The sequence below is a fragment of the Chionomys nivalis genome, chromosome 25, assembly GCF_950005125.1.
Source record: "Chionomys nivalis chromosome 25, mChiNiv1.1, whole genome shotgun sequence".
Lineage (NCBI taxonomy): Eukaryota > Metazoa > Chordata > Mammalia > Rodentia > Cricetidae > Chionomys > Chionomys nivalis.
This window is the reverse complement of record NC_080110.1, coordinates 28,758,306-28,779,360: the sequence shown is the minus strand read 5'-3', so window position 1 is coordinate 28,779,360 and position 21,055 is coordinate 28,758,306. Positions and strand designations below refer to the sequence as shown.

General features: G+C 50.2%; 2 protein-coding genes across 4 annotated transcripts; one reads left to right on the top strand and one right to left on the bottom strand.

Moving 5' to 3' along the window:
• Positions 1–126: 126 nt before the first annotated feature.
• On the top strand, positions 127–17,400 carry Gls2 (glutaminase 2). Of its 3 annotated transcripts, none has more exons than XM_057757457.1 (18): positions 127–564; positions 5,956–6,055; positions 6,409–6,530; positions 7,005–7,134; positions 7,725–7,804; positions 8,226–8,389; positions 8,576–8,634; positions 11,114–11,146; positions 11,425–11,483; positions 12,006–12,072; positions 12,211–12,261; positions 12,415–12,591; positions 14,432–14,563; positions 14,847–14,939; positions 15,088–15,149; positions 15,996–16,072; positions 16,531–16,594; positions 16,720–17,400. In XM_057757457.1, the coding sequence occupies exons 1-18, from the start codon at positions 401–403 to the stop codon at positions 16,874–16,876; spliced, it is 1,791 nt and encodes a 596-aa protein (XP_057613440.1). In that variant the 5' UTR covers positions 127–400; the 3' UTR covers positions 16,877–17,400. The 3 variants fall into 3 exon arrangements, with proteins under 3 accessions (XP_057613440.1, XP_057613441.1, XP_057613442.1); XM_057757458.1 differs by having other exon boundaries at positions 423–805; XM_057757459.1 differs by lacking the exon at positions 127–564 and having other exon boundaries at positions 6,035–6,055; positions 6,940–7,134.
• Spryd4 (SPRY domain containing 4) lies at positions 17,381–19,261 on the bottom strand. Its single transcript, XM_057757467.1, has 2 exons — positions 19,167–19,261; positions 17,381–18,816 (listed from the first exon to the last, which is right to left on the bottom strand). Exons 1-2 carry the CDS (start codon positions 19,249–19,251, stop codon positions 18,278–18,280), a joined length of 624 nt encoding a protein of 207 aa, XP_057613450.1. The 5' UTR covers positions 19,252–19,261; the 3' UTR covers positions 17,381–18,277.
• Positions 19,262–21,055: the final 1,794 nt, after the last annotated feature.

The window sequence follows — 21,055 nt, the reverse complement described above, 5'->3', positions numbered from 1 at the left end:
AGTGACGCGCCCCGGAGTCCGTGGGCGCAGGGACCTGACTCTCCCCGCCTCCCAGGGTTCTTCTTCCTCGATGATTGGCCGTGGGCCCTGTCTGTCTTGACTCCAGGACCCGCCCTCTCCCACGCAGCGTCTTCCAGCCGCTGCTCACCGGTGGCCGTTGCACTCCTGGCTGGGGGCGACCAGGGCGATGGGTGCACCTGCAGGATCGGAGTCGCCACGGGACTGGCCCCTCCCCTGGTGCCAACCCCACCCACCCAGCTGGCCCTTTTCCTCCCAGGCTCGGCTGGCCGCCGGACTGTTGCCCCACTCCTAGGCTCGCCGGTCACTCTTCCACCCCTCCCTCCTCGCCACCGCTCGCACGTCTGGAGCGCCCGGGCAGAGCGGGTGGCGCGCCGGGGGCATGCGCTCCATGAGGGTTCTGCAGAACGCGCTGAGCCGCGCCGGCAACCACCGCCGGCGGGCAGGCTGGGGTCACCCGAGCCGGGGCCCGCTCCTAGGCGGGGGCGTCCGGTACCACTTCAGTGAAGCCGCGCCGCACAGCCACCAGCCGCAGCACACGGATCAGTAAGGCTCGCGGGACAGGGGCAGGGGACAGGCTGGCTCCCACTCCCACTGTCGTTCTCGCTAGCTCGCTGGGAGTGCCCTTGCCCAGAGAGCGCATCTCGTCTCCTCTCCGAGCTCACTAGCCTGCGATGCCTTTTCCTTTAGATGTGGGGATTTGGGTCCGCCGCGCTCGGGCGGTCAGGTGCCGTCCGCCCGGGAGGGCGTTTGGGCAGGTCGGTCTTCGAGATGATGCCTGTCCAAGGTGCGTACTTAATGGGGAATGCGGATGGGCGCCGAGTGTTGCCTGGTGCACACCTGCCCATCCGCATCCTCTTTCTTCTCTGGTCCCGGTATTTTAGGGAAGGTCGTGGGTATGGAACAGCTTCCTGCCCCAGGTCAAAGTGCACTTGAGTCTGTCTGTGTGGTGTTTCTTGTTTCTGCGTGTCGTCAGTGGGTAATGTGTGGTGCGCGTCATTTCTGATGCGCACGTTCTGTGCGTATGTGTCCGGCGTGTTTTTGTAGCGGAGCGGAGCTGTAGAATATCCTACGTGCAGGCAAAACACTGGTAACAAGTTTCCAACTTGATCATTGAATGTGTTGATTTTTCCTAAATGAGGAAAATCGTGAGACACAGATTTTTCCAAACCAGAGTCAGAGCTATTATGTTGCTCTGTCTCCTTGAATTGAAGAGTTTTTTTTCCTTTGGGGCCCATCTTCAACCCAGGAAGTCGACCCCACCCCCCCACCCCCCCCGCCCCCCCGCCCAGGCAGCAGGGTTGACGGTATTGGAGAGTGATGGGCCCTGGGAGTGTGACAACCTGAAGGGTTTCTGTGTTGGGAGGGTAAAGGAGGTCAGCAAAAAGGGAATACCTTGTAATTCAGATTATTTTAAAATACTTAGTGTAGGGCCTGAGAGGTGGCCTGGTCATTTAGAGTACTTGTTTCTCTGGTAGAAGACCTGGGTCTGATTTCCAGCACCCACATGATGGCTCAGAACCATCCGTAACTCCCAGTCTTTCGTGTGTGTGCATTCATACAATAAAATAAATCTTTTAAAGCCAGGTTGTGATGGCACACACCTTTAATCCCAGCTCTAGGGAGGCAGAGGCAGGCAGATCTCTGAGTTTGAGGCCAGCCTGATCTATAGAGTGAGTTTGGGTAGCCAGGAATGTTACACAGAGAAACCCTGTCTCGAAAAACAAAAAAAAATCTTTTTCAAACATTTAAAAATAAAATTCCGGGGCTGGTGAGATGGCTCAGTGGTTAAGAGCACTGACTGACTGCTCCTCTAGAGGACCCGGTTTCAATTCCCAGCACCCACATGGCAGCTCGCAGCTGTCTGTAACTCCAGTTCCAGAGAATCTGACATCGTTATACCAATGCACAGGAAATAAAGTTAATAAAGTTAAAAAAAATAAAAATAATAATAAAATAAAATTCCTACCACCAGGCGTGGTGGTGTATACCTGTGTTGTTGGTGGTGGTGTTTTTCAAGACAAGGTTTCTCTGTGTAGCCCTGGCTGTCCTGGAACTCGCTCTGTAGACCAGACTGGCCCCTAACTCAGAGGTTCACCTGCCTCTGCCTCCTGAGTGCTGGGATTAAAGGTGTGTGCTGCCACCGCCTGACTTTATGAAGTTTTTGTTGTTGCTGTTTTTAATTTATTATTATTATTATTATTATTTTGCTGTGTATGGGTGTTTTACTTTACTCATGTCTGCGTACTGCATTCATGCCTGCTCAGAAGAGAGTATTGGATCCCCTGGAAATGGAGTTATAGATGGGTGTGAGTCACCCATTGAACCCAGGTTCTCTGCAGGAACAGATGCTCTTCACCACCGAGCCATCACTCCAGTCCTGAGTCACCTGATACTCTTGGGGAGGGCCCAGCTTCAGTTCCCAGCGTAGCTGATTAACAATTATCCGTAACTAGTTCCAGGGAATCTGGGTAATTCTGACCTCTCAGGGCACCAGGCCCGGCATGATGGTGCATAAATTTAGTCCCAGCACTCAGGAGGCAGAGGCAGGTGGATCTCTGTGAGTTTAGGTCAGCCTGCTCTCAGAGTGAGTTCTAGGACAGCCAGAGCTGCAAATAGTTAATTCTGTGATATATCCATTATATAGGTTATATATGTTAAATTATATATGCATATAATTTAACAAGTGTAGAATTATAATATTTTCTTTGGTGAGCTATATCTTGCACATTTGAGTTTTATTTTTAATTAATTGATTTTTAACTATCGTATGTGTATGAGTACCAATAAGCCTCGTGCTCACGTGGTCAGTGGGTAACTATAGCTGGTTCCTTCCTTCCTTCCACCTTTACGTGGCTCCTCAGGTCTCCAGGGCTGCAGGCGAGCACTGCTTCCTGCTAGTTGTCTTGCTCACCCTGTATTCAGTTTTTTAAATGGCTTTTTACAGTTTTATGTTTATTTTGTGTGTACAGATATTTTGCCAGTATGTATGTCTGTGGGAGACCAGGAGAGGACGTCAGACCCCTGGAGCTGGGGTCACAGACACTAGCAAGAGGCCCTATGGAGGATGGAAATTAAACCTGGATCCAACTAATTTTTTTTTTTTTGACACAGTCTTATATAGCCTAAGTTGGCCTCAAACTCTGTATAGGGGAGACCTTGAACTTGCCTCCACCTCCAGAGAGCTAGAATTACACATACCTCTTTTTTGTTTTTGAGACAGGGTTCTAGAAGTAGTATTGCCTGGCCTGGAACTTCGATGTAGACCTAGCTGGCCTGGGACCTTCCTTGATCCGGTCTCTGCCTCCCAAGACCTATGGGGTTATGAGGATATGTTCCCGTATTGGACAAGTCTTCCCACAATGCAGTGGGCATTCAGGCAGTGTCAGGCATGGGTTCCCTCTTCTGGCTTGGGTCTCAAGTTTCCAGTCACAGTCTGGTCACTCCCGCAAGTTCTGCGCCTCCTTTACCTCAGCACATGTGCAGGCAGGGCAAATCGTAGGTTGAAGCTTTTGTGGCTGCATTGACGCCCCAGCCCCTCTACTAGAAGCCTTGCCTGGTTACAGAAGATGACCAGTTCAGGTTCCATGTCCCCCTATTGCTAGAAATCATCACTAGGGTCATTTTTGTAGATTCCAGGGGGTGTCCATTGCACTAGGTTTCTGCATCACCCCCCAAATGCCTCCCAATTCCAGTCATCTCTCCCCAACACCTGATCTCTCCTGTTCCCATCCCCACCTGCCCCCAGTCCAGCCATGAACTCTATTCTATTTCCCCTTCTGAGGGAGATCCATGCGTCCCCTTTAGAGCCCTCCTTGTTACTAGCCTCTCTGGGTCTGTTGGATTATAGCACAGTTATTATTTACTTAACAGTTAATATCCACTTATGAGTGAGTACATACCATGTTTGTCTTTCTGGGTCTGGGTTACCTCATTCAGGTGATTTTTTTTCTAGTTCCATCCATTTGGCTGCAATGATGTTATTTTTTTTAAACAGCTGAGTAATACTCCATTGTGCAAATGTACCACACTTTCTTTACCCATTCTTCAGTTGAGGGACATCTAGATTGCTTCCAGTTTTTGGATATTATGAACAAAGTTGCTATGAATATAATTGAGCAAGTGTCCTTGTGGTAGGATGGAACGTCCTTTGGATATATGCCCAGGAGTGGAATACCTGGGTCTTGAGGTAGACCGATTCCCAATTTTCTGAGAGACTGCCATACTGATTTCCACAGTGGCTGTACGAGTTTGCACTCCCACCAGCAGTGGAGGAGTGTTTGTTGCCCTTGCTCCACATCCTCTCCAGCATGAGCTGTCACTTGTGTTTTTTTGATATTAGTCATTCCGACAGATGTAAAAATGAATCTAAGTCATCTTGATTTGTATTTTCCTGATGGCTAAGGATGTTGAACATTTAAGTGTTTCTCGGCCATTTGAGATTCCTCTGTTGAGAACTCTCTATTCAGATCTGTACCCCATTTTTAATTGGATTATTTGGTTTGTTTGTTCTAGTTTCTTGAGGTCTTTATGTATTTTGGATATCAGCCCTCTGTCAGATGTGGAGTTGGTGAAAATTTTTTCCCATTCTGTGGGCTGCCGTTTTGTCCTGGATGGCACTGATATTTTTGTTTTAACCCTTATTTTTTTTTTTTTTTTTTTTTTTTGGTTTTTCGAGACAGGGTTTCTCTGTGGTTTTGGAGCCTGTCCTGGAACTAGCTCTTGTAGACCAGGCTGGTCTCGAACTCACAGAGATCCGCCTGCCTCTGCCTCCCGAGTGCTGGGATTAAAGGCGTGCGCCACCATCGCCCGGCTTAACCCTTATTTTTATTTCTGTTTATTGGGGAGGGTTACCCATGAAGGCCAGAAGAAGGCATTTAATCCCCTGAAGAAACTGGCAGTTATGAGCAACCCACCCAACGTGAGTGCTGGTGAGGGAACTCAGGTCTTCTGAGGGACAACAGGTGCTCTGAACGGCTGAGACATTCTCCAGCCATTTGTTCCTGGTTTGCACATGGTCTCGGGTAGCCCAGGCTGGCCTCAGACTGACTATGCGGCTGAGGAAGACCCTGAACTCCTGATCCTCCTGCCTCCACCTCCCACGTTTTAGGATTACAGGAATATGTCACCTCACCCTGTTTGTATGACAGGTTTTTGTGTTTGTTTGTTTGTTTGTTTGTTTGTTTCGAGACAGGGTTTCTTTGTGTACCCCTGGCTGTCCTGGACCTGCTGTGTAAACCAGGCTGGTCTACACCTTCAATTCAACTCAGGGATCCACCTGCCTCTACCTCCTGAGTTCTGGGATTCAAGGCTAAAGGCATGCACTACCATGCCCGGCTTTAGGGTTCTAAGTGGAAAATGGTTAAGTTTCAGAAGGACAGGGAGTATAGTAGCAGATGACAGGCAGGAAGCTGATGATTGGCTTACTTTCCGTCACTCTGTCCTGGAGTGTGGTCCTGAGCCTGACACCGCCTGTGTCAAGGAGATAAGGAGACGCAGGCTTAGCAATAGCTGCCTAAGTCACACAGCAGTGGGAGCAAAGCAGACTCTTTCCAGGACACAGGAGAAAGAGGGGGGATTTGAGAGGAAAGTGAAGATGAATTCGTCCAGTGTTAGTGACCCACTCAGTACAGACACAGAATGAGGGAAGAATCAAAACAGTTCTGCAGTGCAGCTTGGCATGCGGGTGGTTATGCGTGCACCGGCCCCTCATGGGAGACATGTGAGCAGAGACAGCTCTTGCTGGGTGTTCAGTTTTCAGGGTGTGTGGGACACCTGGAAGTGGAATTATCTAGAAGACAGCTTGAAATGAAGGTCTGAAAGTTCAGAGCTTTGGAAAGAAAGCTGGAGAGTAGAATTCACATCTCGTGCCGGAGGTGGAGTTAGGAGACGGAGCATCCTCAGGCCCCCGCCTTCCCATCTCTCTCCCCCAAACAGTGATGCGTCAAACAGCGGCATGCTGCCTCGCCTTGGTGACCTGCTCTTCTACACCATTGCTGAGGGACAGGAACGGATCCCCATCCACAAGTTCACTACCGTAAGTGGCTGTCTGTCTGTCCAGAGAACCCTGACTCTGGCCCTGGACCGTGAGAAAAGACTGGTTGACAAAATATATGGTTGCTATGTGAACACAGAAAAATACAGAGGGCTAATGGCTGCCTGGGCTAATGAGCCAATGTCATCGTCCAGATGCTGACACTTCTCATGAAAAGTGGCAAGAGACTTACTGACCTCTGAGACTGCTCCAGTCCCTTTGCTTAGTTCTTCCCAAACCCATGTTCTACCGATTGTAGTAGTTAGCGGTGGGTGGTTTGGGGATCTATTGGGAAAGACTGAGGAATAGATTGCTGTCCTTGGCTGACCTTACCAGGCCTCTTCTTTCCCCCAAAGGCCCTGAAGGCCACTGGACTACAAACGTCAGACCCGCGGCTCCAGGACTGCATGAGCAAGATGCAGCGCATGGTCCACGAGTCCAACAATGGCGGCCTCTTGGACCGCGATCTCTTCCAAAAGTGAGAGCCCCAGAAAAATGAGCATTGCCCCCAGAACTGTTCTGTAGGAAGAAGAGTTTTACTTATAATACAAGCAATACGTACTCATTATGAAAAATAATATAGAAATATATTTTCTTTTCTACTCAGTCCTAGCCCCTTTCCCAGATTGTTAAACAGATTAGTGAGTGTGTTCTAGAAAACGCCCTGTGTGCTCACACACACTATGGCTGTATATATTAGGGCTTCTCAACGCTAGAGCCCGTAGGCTATGCTTTCCTGATTTCAGTATTTTTCTCATAGTGTCTCGGGCTATCTTCCTATGTCTTTAAAACCCCTCATTTTGGAGGTTAGGGAATTTAAGCCTCGTGAGATAACACAGCTGTTAGTCCGAAACCAGATGAACACTTACAACCCTGTTTATCCCCAGCTTGTGTGGTTCCCATGCCTGCTGTATCACTCCAGCCCCCTAACACACTCGTATCTGGGATCCAGGTGTGTGAGCAGCAACATTGTGCTCCTGACTCAGGCATTCCGAAAGAAGTTTGTCATCCCTGACTTTGAGGAGTTCACGGGCCACGTGGATCGCATCTTTGAGGATGCCAAAGAGCTCACTGGAGGCAAAGTGAGGACCAGGGAATGAGGGAGGGCTGGGGGCTCTGAGCTAGACACACATTGTTTCTCAGAGACTTCCTGGGGCTGAGGTTCAGTGATACAGGCTGAGGAGCGGAGCCTCAGAAACAAGGACATGGCTTCATGTGTTTCTACGTGTATTCTAATAGCATGTGGCAAGACCTTAGGTTTCTGTGGACATGGATGGCAGAAGATAGGCTTTGCACAGGCCTATAATCCCAGTTTTCAAGAGGGTAAGGCAGAATCAGAAGTTTGAGGTCAGCTTGGATTCTTAGGGGAGACCCTGTCTCAAAGGAAAGATATTCAGTCGAGCCTTCAAGATTTACAGGGAGTGGACCTGAAAACCCAGCCCTAGAATTACCAGTTTTTAATGTTCCATGGGCTTTCCTGCTATTCCGCCATGGTGAGGACTACAGAGAGGTAGGGTTGCCAGGGACTGATGGCCTGGGTGCTTCTGGAAGCAGCGCACAGAAGGACTATCTGTCGTAGGTGACAGACTATTAGATTCTACCCATTTCTGACCCTGCACACAGCTGTTCTCCATTCTCACCTCTCTCCCCTTCTCTACCTATTCATGCCCAGGTGGCAGCCTACATCCCTCAGCTGGCCAAGTCAAACCCAGACCTTTGGGGTGTCTCCCTGTGCACTGTGGATGGTCAGCGGTAAGATCCTGGGTGACGCTGGGCCTTGTGGTGCACGCCTTAATCCCAGCACCTGGATGGCAAAGGCAGGAGGATCTCTGAGTTCAAGGCCAGTCTGGTCTACAGAGCGAGTTCTGGGACAGCCAGGGCTCTGTAGAGAGACCCTGCCTCAGAAACAAACAAGGGGGCTGGAGAGCTGACGGTAAGAGCACTGGCTGTTCTTCCTGCGGACCCAAGTTCAATTCCCAGCACCCACATGGCAACTCACAACTGTCTGTAACTCCAGTTTCAGGGTACCCGACACCCTCATACATGCAGACAAAACACCAATGCACATAAATAAAAATTAGACAAGCAAACACCAAAAGACGCTGGGTGAGAGGGAGGTGCTGAAGGGCGCAGGTGCAGAACAACCCCTTTTATGGACCCTTTCTTTCTCCAGGCACTCTGTGGGCCACACGAAGATCCCATTCTGCCTGCAGTCCTGTGTCAAGCCCCTCACTTACGCCATCTCTGTGAGCACCTTAGGCACTGACTACGTGCACAAGTTTGTGGGCAAGGAACCCAGCGGTCTGCGCTATAACAAACTGTCCCTCAACGAGGAAGGTGAGCATCTCCAGGGCGCATGCTTACGTCTGCCTTTCCCTTAGCCCTACCGCTCTCGTCTCCTGTTCTTTGCCTTTTCTCTCATCCAGGTAGGAGCCAGACCCAACCCCGGTTAGCTTCAGAATGGAACGATATAAAGCAGGCTTTCGTTAGTGGCCAACAAGACTCTGGTTTGTGTTTCCCCAGGAATTCCCCATAACCCCATGGTCAATGCCGGTGCCATCGTTGTCAGCTCCTTGATCAAGGTCAGTACAACCCTGTGAAAGGTGATAGTCTCCCATCCCCTTATTCCTGCATCCTTATCTGTTCATCTCTCCAGGGAGACTGGCAGGGGTACCGGGTCCTTTGAGGGTTAATAAGAGGCATGGAAAAGTACAACAGGAAGCCAGATGTTATAAGCTATGGATGTTAGTAAGAGTTCGCACATCACTTCCCTTACCCTAGTCCTCCCTGCCCCCACCTATAGCTCTGCAGCCCAGAGCTCTGACCATTACAGAAGTGAGCAGGTCATGACCCCTGCCTAGGACCAACAGCCAGATGCCAAAGGCAGGGGGAGGACAACACCATTAGGCATTGATTGGCCACTCCTGGGTGAGAGACGCACTGAGAAAAGGGTGAATGGCCAGTTCAGGGCAGTCATTCACGTCACCTGGAACTGCGAGCTGGCCTTGAGCAAGGGGTGTCAGGCAGCCTCAGCTGCAGCTCTCCCAGGGCTTGAGCAAGAACCTGGGAGCAGCGTGGGCAGCGACACCACGGGGCCAATCACAACCCCTCCTGAGGAAGGTGGTGTTAGGAACCCTTCCCCCTAGGAGCTCAGGTGTCAGAGTCCCCGGAGTGTTGACTCTATAGCTGACATATGCAGGAAGCGATGGATCTGGGGGAGGGACCAAGGCAAATGTGCCTGGCTGTTCCATGACACTTTTGTCTGCAGCCCTGTCTTGGGGGTCTGTCTCATCTTTTTTTTTTTTATTATTTTTTATTTTTTTAAAGATTTATTTATTTATTGTGTATAGAGTATTCTACCTACATGCATGCCTGCAGGCCAGAAGAGGACACCAGATCTCATTACAGATGGTTGTGAGCCACCATGTGGTTGCTGGGAATTGAACTCAGGACCTTTAGACGAGCAGGTAGTGCTCTTAACCACTGAGCCATCTCTCCAGCCCAGTCTGTCTCATCTTAATCTCATCTAAATCAGCATGGGGAACCCGACTCACAGCTAAGCTAAACTTCAGCTTCGGAGCTGGGGATGAAGCTCAGTAGTAGAACATTTGCCCCCACAGTCTATGGAGACCCTCGGTTCAATCTCTGGCACCGCTAAAAAGAAATGATTTCTGTTTCATTTATCAGTATAGCTGGGGTGTGTGGCTCAGTGGCAGAGCATTTGACCAACATACCCGAAGTCCTAGTTTCCCTGGTAATAGAAGAAAATCGTTTATCAATGTAATTGAGTATTAACAGACTTCCCATTTCTGTCCCTGAGGGTATGGGAATGGGGTACAGGGTGGAGTAAAGCTAATGGGGTGTAAGGAATGCGAGTGGGGGCTGGGTGGTGGCGGTAGTGGACACTTTTAATACCAACACTCAGGAGGCAGAGGCAGGCAGATCTCTGAGTTCAAGGCTCCCAGGTCTACAAAGCAAGTTCCAGGACAGCCAGGGCTACATAGAGAAACCCTCTCTTGGAAAAGAGAGCGAGTTGGGCCATGGTAACACATACCTGTAATGCCAGAACTTGGGAAGTACAGGTAGAAAAATCATAAATTCAAGGCTAGTCTGGGATACATGAGACTTTACTAAAAAATAAATAAAATGAATGGTGGTAGTGAGAGATAGGGCCAGACTGGAGACAGGGATGAGGGCTTGAGATTGAGGCTAGAAAGTAGAGGTAAGGCTGGGGAGGGGGAGGCTTGGAGGAGGTGAGGCTGGGGAGGGGGAAGAAGGGGATAGGTGAGGCTAGGGATGGGGGAGACGGGATAGGTGAGGCTGGGATGGGGAGGCTGGGAGAAGGTGAGGCTGGGGATGGGGGAGGCAGGGGATAGGTGAGGCTGGGGAGGTGAGGTTGTGGAGGGATGAGGCTGGGGAGGGGGAAGAAGGGGATAGGTGAGGCTAGGGATGGGGGAGACAGGGAATAGGTGAGGCTGGGGATGGGGGAGACAGGGGATAGGTGAGGTTGGGATGAGGGATGCTGGGAGGAGGTGAGGCTGGGGAGGGATGAGGAGGGAGGGGAATGAAACTGGGGATAGAGAAAGCTGATGGATGCAGTGAGGTTATCTGAATCCTCATTCTTTGATAATTTAAATTTTTGGTTTTTTTGGGCAAGATCTTTCTTTGTACCCCAAATTACCCTTGAAATCTTTCAGGAATCCTGCCTCAGCTTCCGAAGTGCTGGGAATACAGGCATGGATCACCAAACTGGTCAATAGTTTGGTTTTCTCTGTTTCTAGACATGGGCCTGCAGGCAGAAAGGTCTCAGCTAGTTAAATAAGGATCACGTGCCTATAACCTCAGCTACTCAGAGACCAGAGGAACACAGGGTCACGACTAACTCACAGACCAGCCTGGACATCACAGGCTTGTCTCAGAAACAGCAAAAGACACTGTAAAATGTAACGTTGCCAGTAGCAAGGCTAGCCTAACATGCCAGCTCCACAATGCCCTTGTGACCCTTCCGTTTGCCATCCGTCTAGGCCTGGAATACTGATTGCTTTCTCTCTCTCTCTGCAGATGGACTGCAACAAGGCCGAGAAGTTTGATTTTGTAAGTTCCTTGCACGCAACGTCTTGCTGCCTTTCCCATGGCTGCTGTATTCTACAGCTGCCTCTGGTGCCTGGCTTAAGCCAACGGCTTCACCAACCCAGAGTAGAAGCGGTACCTCCAGAGGAGAGGGACCCGCTGGCTTCAGCCTCTCGAGATCCCTGGTCTCCTGGGCAAAGCTGGGATGAGGACGGTGGGGTTCCGAGTGGCTTGCCAACCTGAGCGGTGTTTTCTAGGGCTCTTTAGTCAGAAGGCATCACTGCGGCCCCCTTCCCTTCCAGGTACTGCAGTATCTGAACAGGATGGCTGGGAATGAATTCATGGGGTTCAGCAATGCCACGTAAGGCTCTGTTTAGAGGACTGGCTGAGTGCACTGTACTGTTGCGTGTGTGTACGCGTGGTGGGGCAGCTGAAGAGAACAGATACTCTCTTAGGAAGGAACTCGGGGGGGAGGGGTGGCCTCCCAGCTTCCTTAGGGCCCCTTATTGACATCCATTTGCTTGGAAAGATAGAGACCCACTTCGATCTGCATGTAATGAGAAAGGCAGTGTGAGAGTTTGTGCCTGCGCCCTGGTTAAGACTCAGAGCCGAAAACTATGCCAGACTTCACCAGACTTCCTAGACAGAAGGGCTAGACAGCTTTGGGTGGGTTTGTTTGGCCTGTTCATATTTTACCGCAAAGCTACACCAAGTGTTTGCTCAGGTTCACGAGTTCCCACTAATATTCTGTGATACGCTACAAAGGGGCTGATTCAGTGTGATACGGGCGATAGAGTGCTGTACCCCAGGAAAGGCAGGGTTCCCCCTTCTCCCTCTTCCCACCTCTTTCAACTTCAAACGCTAAATTTGGTCTTTGTTTCAGATTCCAGTCAGAGAAGGAAACCGGGGATCGGAATTACGCCATTGGCTATTACCTCAAGGAAAAGAAGGTAACTGGGAGGGGCCAGCGAGAAAGTCTCTGGGGATTCTGGTGCCGGGCCAGGGCAGGAGGGGTTGGAGATGGTGTGCAAATCTGGCTTGTGAAATCACGTCCTGAAGAAACCGCTTCCCCCTGCTCTTCCCTGCAGTGCTTCCCCAAGGGAGTGGACATGATGGCCGCCCTCGATCTCTATTTCCAGGTACACAAACACTCCCGGGTTCTCTGGGCTACGGGGGATACCCTTCTCTCTGGTGGTCCTGGCAGATGTGCTGCGAGCTCTAGATGTCAGAACATCACTCTTGGTTGCTGTGCTCATGCCCACACTGCCCTTTGACCCCTCTCGTTCCCGTAGCTGTGTTCTGTGGAGGTCACCTGCGAATCAGGCAGCGTCATGGCGGCCACTCTCGCCAACGGTGGCATCTGCCCCATCACAGGCGAGAGCGTGCTGAGTGCTGAAGCCGTGCGGAACACCCTCAGCCTCATGCACTCCTGCGGCATGTATGACTTCTCTGGCCAGTTCGCCTTCCATGTGAGTGTCCCCTGCTCTGCTGTCCATCGGCTGTGGTCGCAGGGCCAAGAAGAGAGGGTGTGGTGAAGCTTACCCCTGCCTCCTTCACAAACATCTAGCCAGGCTAAAAATCCTTAGAGAAATTTGCCAAACACATCACATTCCTCAAACACATAGACCTTTTACATAGCTGACTCCCATCTTAGAAATCACTTCCAAAGAGAGGCATGGTTGATTTGTTTGTAGCCTCAAACTCACAGTGATCCTCCTGCCTCAACCTCTCAAGTACTAGAACTACAGCCATACATTTTCACACCTGGCCTTTTTTCTTGTTTGATTTGGTATTGAGGATCAAACCTAGGTCTTAACCATGGTAGGGAAGTGCCATGCCTCTGAACTGCACCCCCAGCCAATGCCACCTCACTGAACTGCACCCCCAACCAGTGCCACCTCACTGAACTGCACCCCCAACCAGTGCCACCTCACCGAACTGCACCCCCAGCCAGTGCCACCTCTCCGAACTGCACCCCCAGCCAGTGCCACCTCACCGAACTGCACCCCCCAGGCCCTGGAGGTGTTTCTGATCAAACAAAACCACCTCCACCTCTGTTCAGGGCACCCTAGTCCTTTTCTTCTCCGTGTTTGCTTTAATTATTTTATCTATTTTTAAAGATTTGTTTTTTATTATCGGGGACTATGTACAGAAGACGCCCACTGAGGCTAGAAGTATTGGGGATCCCCCCCCCTCGGTGAAGCTGGAGTTTCAGCTGGTTGTGAGCCTGTCAGTTTTGGTAGTTGGGATTGAACGTGAGTTCTCTGCAGGAAGAGTACAGGCTCTTAATTACTGACCCACCTCTCCAGATCTCACCACCACCCCTTTTAAAATAATTTATTTTTTTTTTAAATCCCAGCACTTGGGAGGCAGAGGCAGGCAGATCTCTGTGAGTTCAAGACCAGCCAGGTCTACAGAGCAAGTTCAGGACAACCAGGGATGCATGGAGAACCCTTGTCTCAAAAAATATGGGTTTCTTTACATTTATTTTTAAGTTATGTGTATGGGTGTTTTGCTTGCATGTATGTTTGTAAACCATGTACATACAGTGCTCACACAGGCCAGAAGAGGGTGTAGGATCTTCTGGAACTGGAGTTACAGACAGTTGTGAGCTGCCATGCCGTTGTTGAGAACTAAACCCTGGCCTCTGAAAGAGCAGCCAGTGCTCTTAACCACTGAGCCATCTTTCCTGTCCCCAGGTCCCATTTTTAAATTTTAAAAATGTATTTATCATCAGTGTATGCATGGTGGTGCATGTGTGGAGGTCAGAGGGCAATTTTGTGGAGGTTTTTTTCTCTCCGTACACCTTTGTGGGCTCTGGGGATCAAAGACAGGTTGTTAGACTTGCACAGGAAGCCCTCCCTCTTACCTGAGAAGCCATCTTGCGAGCCCCTATTTACTCTTTGCTTATCTCCTACCACCACAGTAAAGGTTGAATGAGAGACGGTCTCCTGGGGCTGGAAAGATGGCTGGATATTTAAGAGTATTTGCTGCTTTGGGAGAGGACCATCTGGAACTCCAGTTCCAGGGCGCCCAGTGCCCTCTTCTGGCCTCCTTGGGCATTAGGCACACATGTGGTGCACATACATGCACTCATATATGGAAAATTAAAATAAGTAAAAATGGGGACCATTTCCTAGTTTGATACCACCCCCAGAAGAGTGCTGTTTGTGCCTTAGCAAGCATTTCCTGCTGCACTAATGCATGGTAGGAGAAGACAGCAGCCAGGCAAACTAAAGCACCGAGAAGTGGAGGTGGGTGGTAGTCTTGTCCATGCTGTCACTTAGATTAGCCTGCCTTGTTCCTCAGGTGGGTCTGCCAGCCAAGTCAGCTGTGTCTGGAGCCATCCTCCTGGTTGTGCCCAATGTCATGGGGATGATGTGTCTGTCACCTCCATTAGACAAGCTGGGGAACAGCCAAAGGGGCATCAACTTCTGCCAGGTAAAGTGTTCTGCGTTTAATACTGTTTAAGAATAAATTAATGAGCCAGGCGTGGTGCCGCATGCCTTTAACCCCAGCACTTGGGATGCAGAGAACTCTGTGAGTTCGAGGCCAGCCTGGTCTACAGAGAAAGCTCCAGGACAGCCTGGTCAACACACAAAAACCTTGTCTCAAAAAATAAACAAAAAAGAATAAATTAATGGTAGCCACTATAGTTCAGGCAATTTGAGCTCCTAGAAAGGGCAAGGGGTAAGTAAACAATTCCTTTGACTTCTGGTTCTAGAAGCTGGTGTCTCTCTTTAACTTCCACAACTATGACAACCTGCGGCACTGTACGCGGAAGTTAGACCCACGACGAGAAGGAGGAGAAGTCAGAGTAAGGAAAACCCTGGGCAGCCTAAAGGGTATTTCAAAAACAAAACATCCCGCGACACTTCAGCCAGGTCCTTGGGGAAGTGTCCATGGAGAGGGTCACGGGTAGGGGTGGACATGGGTGGATTCAAAGGGTACAATGTATGTTTCAGAACAAGACCGTGGTGAACCTGTTATTTGCTGCATATAGTGGAGATGTCTCGGCTCTCCGAAGGTAATTCTACTGTGACTAAATAAATGTGATGGGACACTCTGGGTCAGATATCTTATTAGGGACTTGGCGGAACGCTTCAGTTTTAGGGTTAGAGCAGACACGTTGCAATTTAGATGAGCGCATGCCTGTTTGTGTTCATGTGTGTGTGTGTGTGCGAGCGTACACGCACCTTTTTGTGCAGCTGCACATTTGTGGGTGTGTGTACATGTGGCAGCCAGAGGACACCTTCAGGTGTCAATCCTCAGGGGCCATCCTATCACTGGCCTTGAGCTCACCAACACATCAAGCTCCTGGGACTTCCTTGTCTGTTTCCCACCCAGTCTGGTTACAGGCGAGTGTTACTATGCCTGGTTTGTGTGTGTGTTTTAATGTGGGTTGTGTGAATCAAACTCGGGTCTTAGTTCCTCATGCTTCCCCAGAAAGCACTGTACTGAACCATCTCTAGCCTTAGGGATTTGTCTGTTGCTTTAAAATCAAAGTCCCGCCGGGCGGTGGTGGCGCACGCCTTTAATCCCAGCACTTGGGAGGCAGAGGCAGGCGGATCTCTGTGAGTTCGAGACCAGCCTGGTCTACAAGAGCTAGTTCCAGGACAGGAACCAAAACCACAGAGAAACCCTGTCTCGAAAAACCAAAAAAAAAAAAAAATCAAAGTCCCTGCCTTAGGTTAAGAACTTAGCTACAGCAGGCACTGTGATTGACTTGGGAATGATAAGTTTAGTCCTTGGAAGTGGGGACTCTGCCTCAATTGGATGACCAGTATGAATGCATCCAGTCCGGCCGCACTTCAGAGGCTGACTAGGGATTCTAGACCTACGTGGGTAACGCGAACTGCTTCCCGCCCCTCAGGTTCGCTCTGTCAGCCGTGGACATGGAGCAGAAGGACTATGACTCCCGCACAGCCCTGCATGTTGCTGCAGCTGAAGGTATTTAAAGGGTTAAACAGGGTGCTGGCGAGATGGCTCAGTGGTTAAGAGCACTGCCCGCTCTTCAAAGGTCCTGATTTCAATTCCCAGCAACCACACTGTGGCTCAGAGCCATCTGTAATGTGATCTGGTGCCCTCTTCTGGCAGGCATACACACAGATGGAACACTGTATACATAATAAATAAATAAATCTTAATAATAATAATAAAGGGTTAAAGAGGAAGGGCAGAGTGTAAGACCCTTCTTTTCCACCAGGCATACCCCTATCATTGTGCTCTTAAAGGGCACAGCCAGTTTTGCCTACAGGCACCTCCGCTGACACTGTAACTAGATGCTGGCTGGGAAGAAATGTCCGGGACCTCCTCCCCTCTGGCACAGACTCCAGCTACCAAGGGCCCCCCCCGAAGTGGTCAGGCCCCACCTGGGCACTCTCATTTCCCTTCTGCCCTATTCCTAGGACACATTGAAGTTGTCAAGTTTCTGATCGAGGCTTGCAAAGTGAATCCTTTTGTCAAGGACAGGTGAGTAAGGTTAGTGGGAACGGGAAGGCGGGTGACCCCACTGGCCTGCAGCCACCGTGCACAGACACACAACTATGGCACTCTCCATGTCTTCTCTGCCTAACCGTGGTCCTTGTTCCTCACAGGTGGGGCAACATTCCCCTGGACGACGCTGTGCAGTTCAACCACGTAGAGGTGGTCAAGCTGCTTCAGGATTACCATGACTCCTACATGCTCTCTGAGACTCAGGCCGAAGCAGCAGCTGAGACCCTGTCCAAAGAGAACTTAGAGAGCATGGTGTAAGCACAGGCCAGGGGCAGTCCCTGCTCAAGAAAAAGCATGAGCTGGCCATACATTCAATGCACAGCCACCAAAATTCCTGTGGGAAGCTGCTTCAGTGGGGATCAACACAGCCATGTGGTGACACAGGCCAGTGTTTTCTGTGAGAACAAAACCCTCCATCCCCCAGTAAACAGCACACGGAAGCCTCTGTGAACACCTGCAGTAGAAGCTATCCATAGACACTTCAAGGTATAGTTCAATGGCTTCATCCACTCAAAAGTAGCCCAGGTCTTTACCCAGGTCCCCTGTTCCTCTCTGAAGAAGTTACTATGAGAACAAGATTCTTCCTTGGAGAGGCTGTAGCCGCCTGGCATATGCATCTGCCACAGAGTCAGAGATGCGGGCAGAGTCAAAGCGCCTGGCCTAGAAACCTGCAAAGATCTGTCCCCTTAGCAGGACATGCTGCCACCACTGACAGCGATTTTATAGACAGAGAAAGTATTTTGTGTTGAAATAAACTTTAATTACATGATTTTTTTTCTAAATCTAGTCTCTTTCTCCCCTAAAGATACCCAATTTCATCACTTTCATAGGTAATAAAATAAGACGGAATCATGGGGTCAGACAAAAATCCAAACAATATATATTCCACACACATATCCACCTATTCCACCAGGTTTTCCTCAACCCCAAATACTGCTTTGATTAAGTATATTCTGTGGCCAAGTGGGATGGGAGTTTTGGGTCTGAATGGGCTCTAAAATGGGTTGTGTGAACTCCCTCTTCTCTCTGGCACTTCCAACTGTGGCAGATAATGTAGCTGGAACTGGCACTACAGCCCCGCATGTCCCCCGAGTGTCTCCTCCCCTCTGGTCACAGCTGTAACTAGCACAATGGTTCTGACACACTGGCTGGGTATCAGAGGTGTGTGGAGAGCTGCATCTGCGCGGGACTGACGTCTGTGGCGCTGACCTACTGGTCAATACAGCAGGGAGGGAGCCAGAACCCAAGACTCAGGTGCATCAGAGAAAAGGCCACCACTCCTCCAGCCAGAGGTAGAAAACATTTTACCCTGGAGAATCTGGTGAACCCCCAAAACAAGTTACATGTGGGTAAGGGAAGGAGAGGTAGTGGCTGAACAGTCTAAGACACCTGGGCACAAATAGAGGGCCCCAAGGAAGCAGCTGGAGGAGAAGATCACCCGGTGCCCTGGGAAACTGGCAGTAATGCGAGGGCAAAGTTTGGCTGTAAACCTAGCTTCCGAGGAGTAGGGATCGGAGGAAGAGGACTCAAATATTGCACAAAGGGTCCCGACTGAATTGTGAGGGCTACCAGTCTCTTGAGACAAAGTACAACAGCTTTAGACCCTTTGAACAGAAAGCCGACCGTGAGCATGATTACGGGACTTAGGTAAGGGCCACATTAGAGACCTTTGGGCACTTCTAGTCCTGAGTGGGTTAAGAGCTCTCCATCCCAGAGGGCAAAAGCCGGCGTCACCGGGCCCCGGAAATCTGTCTGTAGCGTGTGGACCACGGAGATCTGACTCACATCCACCAGACACAGCTTCTTTGCCTCATAGTCCAGCAGCAGGCCCACTTTCTCTGGATGCCCAATCCCCTCAATCGGGGCTTTCTCGTTAGCCAACATACTGTGCCACTTGCGCTGGGCATAGGAGAAGACCCAGGAACGATCATCAGCCCCGACGCAGCTGTCCCGGGACATGTCCACATCTGCCACTCCTATCCGGAACTGCTGAGAGCGCTTCACCGTCACCTCCCAGTAGTGTCTGCCACCGGTGACTGTGGCGTCTGCGAGCACCACTGCCCACTCTCGGAAGCGCTCCACATTCAGGGCCACCCTGGTGGGTTCCAATCCCACCAAGCCGTATTTGACACCCGTGTCGCCTCTGAAGAGTGCCAGGCTGCTGTGGGCAGTTTTTTCTTCCAGTTTGAAACTGATGCCTGAGGGCAGGGCGAAAAAAAAACAAACAAAAAAAGGAATGGGTAGTGACAGGTTAGAACCTAGGGCTGGTTTTGATCTGAAGCAGTCAGGCGATGATGGGAAAACGGTTGAAGTCAAACGTTAAGATGGAAAGAGTAGAGATGTGGTTGTAGTATAACAGCCCCGGGAGCCGCAAATCACGGCCGGGGGATGAGGGAAGCCACCGATTGGTGCCCCAAGTTTGAAATCTAGACCAAGGCACACTTGAGGGGGGGCGGGGGTGGAGATGAGGAATGGAGTTCTCTGAGCGCGCTCTGGAAATAACACGTTAACTACTTTGGCGTGAAAGAATAACAAGAAAGAACGCTACCTCTCCGGGTTACCCCGGCAGGGACCCCCCATCGCTTGGCTCCCCAGCGGTACAAGTTCCAGCAACGTGCGGAGGGCAGCGCCATCTTGTGCCCCCAGAAGCACAGGGCACGCCCCCCGGCGGGAGACCGACCAATGGCTGGCCTGCGCCGGAGCACGTGGTGCGAGCGCGCCTGCGTCTGCCCTGCCGTGCGGTTTGTGGTCTGGGTAGGCTGTGCCTAGTTTCCTTATGGAGAGACTATAGGTCGTATCTCACCTAAGTAGGACCTCCAGAGACTTAGTAACCAGAGTCTGTCGATCTCATAGAAACCTTTGCCTCTGCCTCCCCAGTGCTGGGATTAAAGGCTTGCACCACCACCGCCCGGCATTAATAGTTTAAGCGCACTCCTTTAACCCCAGCACTCGGGAGGCAGAGGCAAAGGGATCTCTGTGAGTTTGAGACCAGCCTGGTCTACAGAGTGAGTTCCAGGACAGCCAGAGCTACACAGACGCTGTCTCGAACTCCCCTCGCCCCCCAGATGCACACACATATATACACACACAGTTAAAAAAAAAAAAAAAAACCACTTAAATCTCTGTCTACTACATGCTTACTGTTTTCATGTCTTTTGTCTATCTTGAGACAGTATTGTTGTGTAGCCTTTGCTGGCCTCGGACTCCAGATCCCAAGTTATACTCATTTTTGCTACTATTACTACCACTATAATAATAATAATAATAATAATAATAATAGGGTCTCACTATCCACAGAGATCGGACTGTCTCTGCCTGCCGAGTGCTGGAATTAACAACATGGCTGGTGCTCATTATTTTTTAAAGTATAAATGAACTTGGAGGGGATTTTTATTTTTGAGTGTAGTGACTCATTCTCTCCATCAGGGTTCAGTCAGGCGTAGCTTTTTCATCCACGTAATGGGAGAGGTACAGTTTGCTGACCTTTTTTCTAATTACAAAGCTGTTTTTAATACTTTGAGGTGTGCCCCCAGGAATAAAAAACGTGGAAAGGGTAACCTCACCTCCAGGAGTGGCCCAGGAGGGGAAGGAAGCATGAAAGAGACCCCCTGCAGACTCGGTGAAAGGAAAGCCCAAAGATGTTGGGACCTGTGAGCGCTACTGGGAGAAACGGCAGCGTGGTGGGGCTGGCTCCGGGCACTTAGGAAAAGGGCAAGAGGGTTGATCGAGCTGCTTGGGTTCCTTCTCGTTTTCTTCCCTCTGCTTCGGCTGTGCGACCTCCGAGTCGCTCCGCCTGCCCATCATCGAGTCGCTTTCCCTTAACCAGGTCCTTCTTGTTCATGGCGAGCTCACGCTTGGTTACCGCGGTCCTGTCAGAGCCTTCTAGTTTGTTGACTTTTCAATTCTAGGAGCAAAAATGGTGAGGGAAATCCTGCCCTGCTTTGCTAATACTTTGGATTTGGGTAGTGATGAGAGAACCGTTTCCGAACTGGGTCCCTTCCTTGCCCTCCCCTCCCCTTCTTTCTTTCCTTTGTCCCCATCCTCTCTTTCTGTTTTATCAAGACCACTGGGCCTTTTTTTACGTACGTTTTGTTTGTTTGTTTATTTTAATTTGGAGACAAGGTCTCACTAAATTGGCCTTGGAACTCACCCTGCAGCCTAGGCAGTATTTGAACTCTGGGTCCTCCTGACGCAGCCTCCGGAGTAGCTGGGATTATTAGGTCTGTACTGCCAGGCCTAGATATACCCCCGTTATTTTATGCTCATTCAGGGATTAGCTTTACCTGTCATTTCTTATTTTATTTTTACCATCAAATAAACTTACCTTTATAATTCAGATGATTTATCTGCCTTATTGTTTTTGTTGTTTTGGTTTAATTTGTCTTTTTTTTCAAGACAGGGTCTTTCTGTGTAGCCCTGGCTGTCCTGGAACTAGCT

Coding starts and splice junctions, on each gene's coding strand:
- Gls2 (XM_057757457.1), top strand. CDS start 401: ATGCGCTCCATGAGGGTTCTGCAGAACGCGCTGAGCCGCGCCGGCAAC. Junction 12,592..14,431: donor CTGGCCAGTTCGCCTTCCAT/GTGAGTGTCCCC, acceptor CTTGTTCCTCAG/GTGGGTCTGCCAGCCAAGTC. Junction 15,150..15,995: donor GATGTCTCGGCTCTCCGAAG/GTAATTCTACTG, acceptor CCCGCCCCTCAG/GTTCGCTCTGTCAGCCGTGG.
- Spryd4 (XM_057757467.1), bottom strand. CDS start 19,251: ATGGCGCTGCCCTCCGCACGTTGCTGGAACTTGTACCGCTGGGGAGCC. Junction 18,817..19,166: donor TGCCGGGGTAACCCGGAGAG/GTAGCGTTCTTT, acceptor CCCTGCCCTCAG/GCATCAGTTTCAAACTGGAA.